Here is a 14,092-nt window from a genome sequence, read left to right as displayed (position 1 = left end):
ATAACCAAAAATAAAAATATAATAATTAAATTAAATATTAAAGACAAATTAATAAGAGGGGATTTTTTTCTGAATTAAGTGAGGACAAAGGAAGAATTTTATTAGCGTATTAGGAATAAAAATGAAAACAAAAGGTTATGAACTTAGAAGCTATTTTAAATAATATTAAAAAAGTTGCAATAAATTAAACAAGATAAAGGTATTTGTTAATTAAATACCTTTATCCGGGTTAAATTAAATTGTTAATTAATTTAATAACATCTTGTCACATCTTCCCAATTATAATATTTTCTACTTTATTTTAAATTTTATTTTCACAGTAAATATTGAACTATTTATATTTAAATGGACAATTTTAAAATACTTGATATATATTAATCAACTCAACAACTAAAATCTTGTCACTACCTAACTAAATATTTTTTTAATTAATGGTTTGAATTTTATTATCCTTATATCTTATATAAGAATTCATATATCAAATATAACGGAGACTTTTGAATCATATTTACTGGGAGGAAGACTACTTATTTAAATAATAGACTCAACTTTTCCCTGTACTTATATTCCTAATTTGACTTTCAGTATTCTTCTTCTTCTTTTTTTAAAATTGTTCCTCAAGAACTAGTAAGTTATGAACAAAACAACCCACTTATAAATTAAAATTAATTTAAAACAAAGCCAAATTGGGGTCTTCAAAATCTTCAAGACTTTGGCAAGTATATATGACTTTACATAAACTTAATTAAATTAAAGTGCATAATGCTAATGTCAACTCATAGCTACACAAGATATTCATAAAATTAACGGGTGAAAGAAAAGAACAAAATGACTTAAAGTTTAAGGCATGTTTAATTTTTATCAGGTATGAAGCAAGCGATTTAGATTCTCTCTTTAAAATCAACTCATGTTTTTGTTTTTCATCGAAATAATATTTTTAATTAAAAATGATATTTCTACGTAAATATTGAAGCTGTAAAAACTAATTTGTTATATTAGTTGAAATATTTGTGCTTAGTCATTAGTGCTTAATATATTTATCCTTTGAATATTAGCTTTTTTTTCTACTGAATTCAAAGGATTCACGTTCAGAGTCACATTTGTATGTAATGTCAAAAACTCTGACCCTAATTTTAGTTGTTTTTAAGGTTGACATAGATTGATTACGTGTGTTCAATGGATTAATTATCAGAAAATAAAACGTGTTTTACGGTATTCAAAGTTGAAAACTTGAAATGCGTAGTTATTGGCAATGATAAACTCGTCCGGTCAAATATACTATGTTTTTTTGTTTTGAATATGAAACAAAAAGTTGAAAAAAAGTAGAACGACAAGAAATCAGAGAAAATAAATAATTAAAAAATAAATACAATTTAAAGTTGTTTCAACTGATAAAAGATAAAATAAAAATAAAAATATAAAGGATAATATTTTCTCCTTTTTTATATATACTTGGCATGGTAAAATAATGAGAAGATATGTGTTTATATGTATATATGGTATACAATAAGAAAAATAAAGACATATTGATAAATAAATTTAAATTCTTTCATGATATATATATGGTCATATTAAAAAAAAAGAGAGAGATATTTTTAATTGAATAAGAGTCTACTATAATCATTTTTAAGATTTATTAACTTAATCTAATAAAAAATACACGCACACACATCAAGTTTATACAATTATTTTTTATAATAATATTATATTTTATCAATAAAAAAATTGTGTGTATTTTTTAAATGATATAATACTTTAGTCTTGACTCTAGTTGAATCAAAATCTTGATTCCGCTCTTAAACACGTATATTCTTCTCTCTCTCATTTTCTTTCAATTGTGGGGGCAATAATTTGTAATGGAACTGGTTCTAATATTCTTTGCTTTCTTATATTTTTTCATAACGAAATAAGATTAAATGATTTTAACTTTTCTTTTATCAATTTAAATATTGGGTTGATAAATATATTTTTTCTATTCTATGTACTAAAAATATGAGTTAAGAGCCAAAATATAAAATGACGTTATCAAGAAAGATATAAAAAAATAAAAGTATTTATTAAACGTGTATTTTACTTGTTTCTCATTAAATTATTACCTACACATCACTTAATTATTTTATTTAATTAAAATAAGATTCTATTTAAACAATTTGCAAAAATTTAAATACCAAACTTTTATCAAAATAGATTTGAGTTTAAAGAATAATATTAAAAAAATCTTTTTTTTTTAAAATGCGTGACTTAATCAAAATTTGGTTGAATTATACCAAAATTTAAAGTTTTGAACAGAGTCATTAATTTTTAATAAATATCAGTCAAGTCAAACTGAGCTGTACTGTTGTTTCTGTCATTAAATTATATTATTCTCAAACATGATTAATTTGACGTTTTTGAGATTAATAATCAAATCGATGGACTTATTTAGTTTAAAGTTAAAAATTAGTTTTTGTAATTTATACTAAAATAATATTTCGACAAAAATATATAGTTCTTATTAATTAAATCATATATTATAGTATATTATATCACAAACTATATTTCATAGTTGAAAATTAACATTCTCAAATTAATTTAAATTGAACGATATTAATAATTAAACTGATTAGTTTGATAATAACTATATGTTTCTAGAAATAGTTCAAACCTCAAAAGATACCCTTTTGAATTTTGATGATGCATGAGTTTTTTTACGACACTTTTCTAATCAACAATTAATACAAATGTCCAAGAAAATCAGTTGAAAAATCAACACATGCCAATCAAAGCCATTATGAACTTTTGCTTAAGACTCGTTTGATTATTGAAGAGAACGAAACCCGCGTTATGCAGGTACCTTCATATATATTCAATTAGTCCAAGCATATACCAGTCCAAACTCCTAGACTAACTTTTCAATATTTTAAGAGATATCATATTCACACAATAAAATTATATTACATTTTTTTAATATATCACTTATCTTATTTTATATATTTTTAAAATTTTGCTTTTATTTACACGAATTATTGCATATTTTGGTTGCATAAATATGATTTTTCTTTGATTAATGCAGACTTTACAGTGTCCTTTGGACCAGACTTGACAACCAAAAAACAAGGAATCTCAAAGATTCGTTATAAAATTACAAAGAAACTGCTTGAAAGCTTCACTTCTCCTCCTTCACATACAAAATGTTATACATCACGATCATTGTCTTCTTAATGGAAATTCTTCCACACCCAATTGCATAAGCATTTTCTGCGAAACCGATCTCTGTACGTATATTATTTTTAACAATTTATCTAATCTATATTTTTAAAAATATAATAATTTTTATTAAAATCCCAAAAATTTAACATGATTTTTAACAAATTTTAAATTTTTTTATTATATATCCTTCAAACTCACCTTAAAATTAATAATATTTTCAGACGTAGTTGATCGAGTAAAAAGTAAAGCTTACGGAAAACGTGTTTATCACCGCGTGTGATTACTATTAAGTCTAACAGCTACATTTTGAAATTGAATAATTAATTGAAATTGTTTTGTTTTGAGTAAATTTGAATGAGAAATATATGTAATTTCATAATTTTGTCTCTTATGAAATGTAAGTTTTTGGAAAACTTTAATGGCCGGCAACGCGTCATATTCCACATGGATTCGTTTGGGGAGGAATTCAAGCTCAACAGAGCACGTTGCCTTGAACATTTAAAATAGGTTACAAGCTACCAAATTTCTCACTTCCTTCTTTATGTACTTTTTTTTATTAAAAGGTATTAATTTTTTATTAAAAATATAACTACATTTATTAAATAGTTAATTTGAAAGTTTTTATTAAGTAAACTAAATTTACAATATTTTATATAAAAATAAAATTAATAAATACTTTATCGTATTATTTTATTTTAACAGGTATTATGCTTTCTTGCAAACATTTGAAATTATGAGTTAAATTTAGAGTGCGAATACATAAATTATGATGTTAATCAATTATCATAATTAAATAATAAAAACATTTTAAATATTGCAAAGTGAATGTTGAGCATTACTCAAGAGAAAAAAACATATGTGGAACTGGTGGTTGAATTATGGTGTTGATAACCAAGGGATTTCCAGTCTTGACATAGACATATTGATTATACTAAATTATGCGTTGTTTATACTGAGTACTTGGTATAGCAAACATCCACTCCTATCACTTTTTGGTTCGTCGGTAGAGAATAATATAGCTAGAGTCACCACCAAAATACCCACCTTAATTAAGGGTTGATTCAAGCATTTATTATTAGAGAAGAAGATCGAATATATAAATTGAATAAATTCAACCATTGTTAGATTTCAACTTGTGATAGTATGCGTATATATCGTTCCTGCATGTTTGGATGAAATTCTTTTGTTTTTGTTTTTGGGTAAAATATATGGATGAAATTCTGAGGTATAATATTACTCCCTTTTCTTTTCATTTTTCATGACTGGTCATTTTAACATTTATTATAATTTTTTTAATGTAAAGAAAGAAGAAGATGTTTTTATGATCTTGCCTGAAAGGCTAGCAACGGTTCAAACACTTCAGAAAGTTAAGAATATATAAGATTTCACTCTATATATAAAAAAAAAAGTTAAAATTTGTCTTAATAAACAAACAGTACCTAGAATCCTTTTGTAAATACTGCTTCGTTACTAGTAATTACAAGCGAGTTTCTTGTTTTCGTACATGACTTTCAAAAGCTTGATGAGCTCGGAAGACCCTTAACACGCATTCGATTGATCCTTCCTAGAAACATGTAGTTTGACCAAACACTGTAATAATCACATCAATTAAGCATTCAAACCATAAAGACAAACATAACAAGACAGCAAATGACATAAAAACAAATTGCCCTAACAAAGTGAGGAACCAAAAATATTCTCTGTGCTTCAGTTTCAAGCAGTGTTATATATAAGACCCAATTCGATTCAAGCAGTTGAAAATCCGTTAAAACCTCATAAGTGAGATTTGGACGTGAAATCTATCTAATAATAGTTATTTTAAACAGCCACACAACAATATTTTTGTATTTATACTCAGAACAGTTTTTAGTCGACATTTAAATGTTAATTCTTTCATGACATAAAGATTATTCAAGTAAGTTTTACCTTTTCCAAGAAAGTATTTTTCATACTTATTATAACATTGCTATTATTATATATTTATCAAAAAATTTAACACATATGGCTTGTAATAATTATTGCTTGTAAACTTTCCCTGAAATCTTTATATCAATCATGACCATTTTTATTTTGAACATGATACGAATCTGATGTTGAGTGGTCCAGGTTTAATTTTTTTATACACCATTCAAGTCACAGAGAAAGGAGTTCCAAAATTTCTGGGTTATTCTAATTACCCTTTTACCCTTCAGATTTCTAGAGAAGTGGAAGAGATGAGTTGACTTGGGATGGCTCATTGGATCGTCTAGCTTGACTCTTGACGCCAAAAGTCGTTACATCATGTGTGATCGGCAGCATAGGCCACAACGTTGTTTGTGCTAACTGCTTGGCTATTTCCTCCAACATTCCTAGAAGCATCCATATTTTTATGTTTATTATTATAATTACTTTAAGCAATTCAATAATACATCCTACATATTTTGGGCTATAAATGGCATAGCATGTACAATTACCTCTCCTGCTCGCCCTCTCTCTATCTTCTTGCTTAATTAGTGCTACCTCACACCAACCCCTTTCATTCTCAAGCCCCAAATTAATTCTTCACAAAAAAATGGCTGCAAAAAGGTTTTTCAATGATTCTGATCAAGACCCTGATAAGCTAAGTGACAAACGGATGAAGACTAATAGACCTTCTTTTGCTTCGTATGTACTATTTACGTAGATTCTACCAATATATATACATATAGCTAGGGTTTATTTGATTATACTTGCATCCATTTTCTTTATTCACGAATGATTTGATCCATTGGCAAAACTTCATTATCATCTACTTTTCATGCATCACACCATTTTCTCTTCTTATTCTTCTATTCCATTGGCAGAGTGATAGGTGAAGTGGTTATGGTGAAAAACGTGCAGAACCTTTTATCAGCCATGGAACCGTTGCTTAAAAGAGTTGTAAGTCATTAATCTACCTCGCAATAAGGCTTATATATTATGTATGATGAGTTTATACAAATTTTACGTTAGCTGTTTGGAGTTCGACATATATATATATATATATATATATATATATATTTGGGTTAATTAATTGTCTCCACTTGCACTTGTTATATATATAGCAATCATTAATTTGATGTTGTTTTCTCTATTTTGTTATTATTAGGTGAGTGAAGAGGTTGAGAGAGTTATGAGACAATACTGTCCACTCTCCTCCTATAATAGATCTCCTTCATTGAGAATCGAAGCAATGGAGCAACCATCAAGCTTGCAACTCTCCTTCAACAAAAGGCTTTCCCTCCCTATTTTCACGGCTAGTAGGATTCTTGACACTGATGGGAACCCAATCAACGTACTTCTTGTGGACAAAAGCAATGGCCAAGTGGTCTCCACTAGTGTCCCACATGCCCTCAAGCTAGAGATTGTGGTTTTGGATGGTGATTTTCCACTTGGTGGTGATGATAATGAGCATTGGACGAGTGAGGAATTCAATAGCCACATAGTGAAGGCGAGAACTGGGAAGAGACCATTGCTTGCTGGAGAATTGAGTGTGACCATGAGAGATGGAATGGCACCAATTGGGGACATTGAGTTCACTGATAACTCAAGCTGGATTCGGGGTAGGAAGTTTAGGGTTGCAGTTAGGGTGGCACCTGGGAGTAATCATGGTGTTCGGATTCGTGAAGCCATGACTGAGGCATTTGTTGTTAAGGATCATCGTGGAGAATGTAAGTTCTACCAACTTCATATATTATATAGTAACATATATAGTATATTATCAATAATATGACTTGCGTTTCTTTTATTATGAAATATATTTTTGCTATTTGGAATCATGAATGATCACAAGAAGGGGAAAAACACGCATTGCACGAAAAGAATTTTGTGAAAGTTGCACAAATGAGTAGTTCTTGTATGGACATAATATTAATTATAAACTCAACTAATGAAAAACTGAAGACATTAATTTGAGCAAGGATTTTGTTAATTTTTAATTATTAATTAGTGTATGTTGAGCTTTGATGCTATTTATAGATATTGTGCATATACAAGAATTACTCAGTATGAATTGATATAATTAATCGCATATATGTAATGAGTGTGAATATTACATTTAGAACTCTTTTTTATGTACTTATCTATTAATTAATGCCGTCTATCTTTTTTGCAACCAGCTTCAATTCCTTAATTGTTTTCTTCTTCTATTAATTAAATATCGTTGTTGTTAAAATTAATGTGAACATTAGATGAAGAACTTTTTTTTGAGTTTGAATCACTTTTTTTTTTAAATTTATCATGTGAGTGTATCTTCTTCTCGTTCTCACATTGTATTCTTCCACCTAGATATGTGCTTGATACATACGCATTGACGTATTGTTGTTTCACTTTAATTTATTTGTCTAGTTGATATTTGTTGATAATTACTACTCATAAATAGTTGCTAGTGTGACAAATAATAATTGGTCCACAATATCCTACCATTCCTTTATTCTACTCGCATTGGTTGTTGATAACTACTGATCAGAAAGGAGAGTCTATTTCTCTTAAACGAAAAGTCTCTTGATTCAATCGCTTTTGTCCTGATTAATGGACGAACTATTTGATGACAATATATTTTAATCTTCATAGACGTGGCCAAAAAAATGACATAACAGACTAACAAAAAGTCAGACTATCAATAATAAACATAAAATTATCGTATAGCCAAAACTTATACTACAACAATCTGATAACTCTATCGATTCATGCTGCTAAATTGTACAAGGTAGCAGATCAACATATCAAAACTGATAATTAAATTAAGTACTATTTATATAAGGAGGATCACTGTCATACAATTAATGCATGTATATCTACATACAGATTAAAGAAATATTTATAATAAAACGTACTAATAATCTAATAATTCATTGGGATGAAATAGTTCAAGATTATGTTGATTGCTGTTCCACTTTTACTTATGTCACCCTTCATTGTAATGGAAACAGGTTGTATTCCCAACTAGAAGGGGTATATCTTTTCATCCTTTGGTCCGCAAAGTTATAGTCAATTCAACACTTTTGTTTCTTTTCTTCTGTTTTGTCTGGACATTCTTTTATGATAGCTGAAAAGTGATTGTTGGTCAAACACACGGCTAAGAGCCTTGTCCAGCATGCATACTAATAGTATTAGCTGCTCAAGGTCAAGGTCCCACCATTACAACTGTAAGTGTGAAATCAAGAAACCCACTTGGCTAATATATCCCAGTTTATTGAAGCCATAATAATTGTGACGCATGCTAGCCTTTGCTTTTATTTTCTGTCATATCCTATACCTATACCGATTTATGCTTTTTATTTAAAAAAAAAAAATTTCAAATTGCTGGTTGTGGATCCATCTCTAGTCAATTGTTAAAAGAAACAAGGTCAATCACGTGCCTAGTGGAAATTTTTTAATTAATTAACGAGGACTTTTTTCGGAGGGTCATTTTTGAGCTAGTGAGAATAATATTGCATTAATATTAATTTAACGCAAGTTAATTTTCATATCTAATTGCATCTAACATTTTTGCCAGTTCTGAGAGGAATTTATTATTCATATATTGATTATGCAGCAAATATCTATATTTTATTTCTTCTTATTAATTTTTTATACATTTGAAGTGTACAAAAAGCACCACCCTCCAATGCTTCATGATGATATATGGCGCCTAGAGAAGATTGGGAAAGATGGAGCTTTCCATAGAAAGTTGTCCTCCGCGGGGATCAAAACAGTGCAAGAATTTCTCAAATTAGCAGTTGTTGATACTCCTAAGCTAAGAAGGGTATCTATCTTTATATCATGTTTCTTTACTAGTCACAATTTTTTAAAATTCTTATTTAAGAAGTATATGAAATTAATTATTTACTTAATGTTTCTGTGACCAGATTTTAGGCCTTGGAATGTCAGACAAAATGTGGGAAGGCACAATCAAGCATGCAATGACTTGTGACATGGGGAGCAAGATCTACATATACCGTGGATCACAATTTACTCTTTTTCTGGATCCAATATGCAAATTAATTAGAGCTGATATCAATGGACAGACATTTTCCAACAGAGATCTTAGCCATATGATGAATAGGGTACATACAATGAACCATCTACTCAAGATTCAATTTATTCCCTTAATTTTGATCCTCTAATTCATTTTAGTGGATGCTATTATTTACATTTGCAGACCTATATAGACAAATTGGTGAGAGAAGCATATGCTAGATGGCATATGTTGGACGAAATTGATGCAGTGCTGAATGACAACATTGCTTTGTTAACCCAAGGTATTTTCAATTAATCAAGACCCTTTTTCATGTCTATGCCAAATTATTTATAAGTTAATAGTAATAAATTTATTCAATTTTAAACTCACATCATATAATTTCATTTTTTTTTTTTCATAATTTGACTAATAGTTGATTCAATTTTGAATAACACAAAAGTGACTTACCTGGATTCAACTAAAATAACAGGTGATCAAACTGTGGAGCAATTTCCAAACTCTCAACCAGCATCAGTAGTCTCATATGATCAAAACCAATATTATGGTGACAAATCTGCCAGCTATGTAGCAAACAACAGTGCACAAATGGGATGCTGTGAGTGGTCACTGAATCAAGCCTATAGCACAGCACCATTTGCCAATGGCTTTCCTTTTCGTTTCTCAGGTTCACAATCAGATGGTGACATAACAGCTTCAGGTTCTGGCTCTGTAAACATTGATGGGGCCACAGGACAGAATTAGGTGTACCAAAAGTTCCTTCAGATGCACAGTATGTATAGGCATTAATACATGCAAAACACCAAAAAAAAACATAAAAAGAAAATGCTCAACTAGTGAAGTAATTTGGCTTTATGTTGTATATACTAGCAAGTTCAACTAGTGAAGGGATCAAATTAAGCTTAGCTTAGTGTATAGGCGTCAGGTTCATTTTATGAGATATGGGAGTGATGGGCATGTCTCCTTCATCCTAGAAGATCTATGTTGCTCTTTTACCAAAGTGTTTACCCACCAGAAAACAGTGTGATGTGTTGTAACATAATATCGATCATGTGATCCCCTTATCTGCTTTAATTTTCTATGCAATTTCTTTTATTAAATCTATGCACAAAACAGACATCTTTTTTTCAATTTTTTTTATTTCTCCTAATATATCCGTTAACAGTTATTGCAAGTGTGGTAAGGGAAGGATTCACGATGATATGCATCATAATTTGGTGTAGTAAATGTATGTCATCTACACGACAAGTAAAATTTTCCTTTTTTTTTTTTCAAAAAGTAAAATTATGTTGAGAAAAAAATTTATGAATGAGGTTGGTAGCATTAGTAGACACAATTCTTGGATTTTGTTTGGAAGGCCACAAGAAAGTTCTGATTTATCGATGAGAATGACTAGTGGGTTTATGATGCATTAAAAAACGTTTCCAAATGATAGATGTACAATGAGTAGAGTAATAGATACGTTGGAAAGTAATGAATCCCCTTCAAATGCCACCAAAACCTATGCTTTCTTCTCCTACTAGATCAGTTCCAGAATCTTCCACCTGAGATTTTTTCATGGCCTTTTGGGTAAAGCTTTATAGTAATTTTGTCAATAACTCTAATATTTAATTTCTTTTAAACTAATTTTTTTTTATCTCTTTGATTTTTATCACATCATCTATCATATCTCTTTTTTCTTTATTTCTTTCATTCATTCACCCATTTTACTGCCCTAAATGCAGTATGGAATATAATTTCTCTTTATTTTTTTTTGTCAAGATATTTTTCCTTTTGTAAAATTGATCACTCAGGTATGACTTGGAAGGCCCAAAGTTTATCTTTGTTTTTCGGATTGTTCTACTCCAAAAGTGTATTCGGATTTTATCAGTTCAACAATCGGATTTGGGCTGATAAGAAAAAGCTGAAAACTGACTTTTTGGACTTGGGCCGAGATCTTTTATAAGTCGTTCGACTTTTGCGATCCACCCACTGTTGACAAAAAAAAGATTTGGACCAGTTGTTCAAAGTAAAAAAAAAAAATGAAACCTAAGAAGAATTAGAGCACAGATAACATGTGTCAAACTTTGCATGTTTAATTTATAAGCGAATTATCAGTAATTATAACAAGATAATATTACTCTTATTTAATATCATTAAACTTATCTTCACTATCAACATTTATTTTTATTCATTTTAATTTAAATTTCTACCAACTACATTTATTAAGAACAAATAAAAAATATAATAAATGTTTTATAAAAATTATAAAGTGCGATATAAAAATACTACTAAAACTTTTTAGAATGTGTTTTATAAAAAGGATAAAGAGTTGTAAAATGTCACATGTAAAAAGATATATCTAAAATCATAATAACACATGATCAATTCTTTTCTCCAATATTTCTCCAAAAACAAAATTTACGTGTTGTTATAGATACAATTAATATTAATATTGTTTATAAATTAAAATTAAAAATGTATTTAACTAAAAAATGTGACATTTAATTAATGTTATCACAAATTATCAAAATAAAATTCTATTTTTTATTAATATATAAACACCGTCAACAACTCTTAAGAAACTGTATTTAAGTTTCGTATGTTTTTTTTTCAATTTCATTTTCTTTGTTCCGTTTGCCATTCCAAGAGGAAACTCAAAAGTTGCTTCCTTTACGCGTGGGTCCTCTTTTGTTTCCACCATGGTCCATGGTGTACAAACATACTAATACTACTTCATTAATAATATACGATAAGGTAACACAATCTCCACGATCATGATCATGCACGTGAGAATGAATGTTGATACCCCCTTATTCCTCACATTCTCCTTCTTCTTCTTAACATTCTTACCACAATCGCACAGCAAAGAAGAAGAGACCAAATTCTCAGTGTGTAGCAGACCATACAGCTGCGGAGAAGTATCCAACATTTTCTATCCTTTTTGGGGTCAAAACCGACCCAATTACTGTGGCAGCAGCGAGCAGTTAAAATTGATCTGTGAAGCAAATCAAGACACTACATTCCAATTCGGTTCACAAAATTTCTCAGTGCTAAGAATTGACACGTTATCTGAAAGCATGAGGTTGGTTAGAACAGACATTACCTATGATGATTGTTCCTCGGACTTAACAAACACGTCTTTGAGCTCCAACATCTTCGAATACCCCGAAACCATGCACAACATCACCATATTCTACGGTTGTCCCATTGGATTTTCCTTCGGTGGGAACAACTTTACGTGCAAAAACGATAGAACCAAGTTTGGGTTCTATGTGGAAATGACAGATGAGGTGTTGCGGAAGTTTCCAGAGCTTGAGACATGTGAGCTTCGTATCAACGTGCTGATTTTTAGGGAATTTACTTTGGAGTCTGATGGTGGAATAGATTCTCTGAGACAAGTTGCTGGTCGTGGGTTTGATGTGTACTATAATGTTGTTGATGATAAGAAGTGCACCACTTGCAAGGACAGTAAAGGTGTTTGTGGGATGAATGATGCTTCTAAGAATGGATTTTCATGTCATTGTTCGGACGGATATGATGCTAATTTGCAGTGAAACGGTCACAGTGTTAATCGTAGCAGTATGTCATCTTTTCTTTGACAATGTCTTGGTTTTAATTAGTTGTAGTTTTCTCCTCTTTCTATACAACATAGATTAATTTAGAGATTCGTTTGATGTAATATTAGATTGTTGATGCAATTAGGAAGCAATAATAATTGAAGGGGAACATAATTGCTTGATCCCAATTGTCATTAGGAAATCTGTAGAAGACTAGAAAAGTGATGGCAGTATACATTCTACTATGTTTTTGGCAATTATTTTTATTATTGAATGAATTGTCTATAGTTTTTTTTTTTTTTTTGTTAATTTTAGCCTTTAAAGTGTAAAGAATGCTTTTTTAATAAAAAAAAATATTACTTGGTTGAGATTAACAAAACTATACAACTTTTAGCATAATATTTATCTACAAGAATTAACATCATGAAATTTAAAATTGTTAAGAAAAGTGTCATGTGATGGAATGATATTAACTTTTTTCACCTGTAAAAATAGGAACTCATTTCAATTCACCAGTCTTTACTCCATCATCCGAACAAGGGGGTTAATTAATTAACCAGTCTACACTCCACCCTACTTTAAATTAGATGAGCTAATTGCGGCTTGGAAAAACTGTAATTGGTGGAACCCACCATTGGGCGAATGCTGACATCTTTTGATGAACTCAGATTCAGCCCTTATTGAAAATGGTTGGTATTAGGTACGGAAACTTTGGTGCATAATTAATTTTGACAAGACATAGAAACATTGGCGTCAATCCGGTTTCTTGATCCGAGCCTACAAAAAAGTCAGAGGAATTTAAGTGTTTGGAACGTAAACCATGCATATCTAAGATTCTAAATAAAATGATCTAATATGAACCTATTTATGCATACGCAGGATATTAAGTGATGGAACATGAAACATACTGCTTATTTTTGAGAGATTATGTGAAATATATAATATAATTTCTTAAGGTTAAGTTCTCTAATTCATATGTATCAATGCACCACTCATCTCTATGTCATGCATTTTATGTATACTAAATAATGGAATTTGTGGTATAAATTAGCACCGGCACCATCACCATCGCCAACGCCAACGCCAACACCAACACCAACACCGGCACTGTTATCGCCCAGTCCCTCTTCGTCAAAGTCCTCAGAACAACCTCATCATGTTACTAGTATGTAATTTTCCTTCTTGTCATTTATATTACATTCTCCTCTAGTCATATTGATAGCATATATTTAATTTTAACTTCTATCAATTTTTATAAAACTAATTTGAACATTGAGGAAATTAAATACTAAAGTTGAAATTTCTTTTAGATTATCAGGAAAGGTACGGATACTTGCTCTGTCATAAATTTTATAAAGTAGAAAAAACAAAAAAAACAAGGTGCTTGAAGTAATATCAAGAAGCCATA

General features: G+C 29.8%; 1 protein-coding gene across 1 annotated transcript; it reads left to right on the top strand.

The window, feature by feature from the left end:
• Positions 1–5,740: 5,740 nt before the first annotated feature.
• LOC113866777 (protein SAR DEFICIENT 1-like) lies at positions 5,741–9,889 on the top strand. Its single transcript, XM_027501576.1, has 7 exons — positions 5,741–5,832; positions 6,012–6,087; positions 6,296–6,857; positions 8,772–8,932; positions 9,036–9,233; positions 9,329–9,428; positions 9,618–9,889. The coding sequence occupies exons 1-7, from the start codon at positions 5,741–5,743 to the stop codon at positions 9,887–9,889; spliced, it is 1,461 nt and encodes a 486-aa protein (XP_027357377.1).
• Positions 9,890–14,092: the final 4,203 nt, after the last annotated feature.

This window comes from Abrus precatorius, unplaced genomic scaffold (genome assembly GCF_003935025.1).
Source record: "Abrus precatorius isolate BTA unplaced genomic scaffold, Abrus_2018 Scaffold5, whole genome shotgun sequence".
NCBI classification, from domain to species: Eukaryota; Viridiplantae; Streptophyta; class Magnoliopsida; order Fabales; family Fabaceae; genus Abrus; species Abrus precatorius.
The sequence above is the reverse complement of the archived record's forward strand: the minus strand, read 5'-3'. Positions and strand labels throughout refer to the sequence as shown.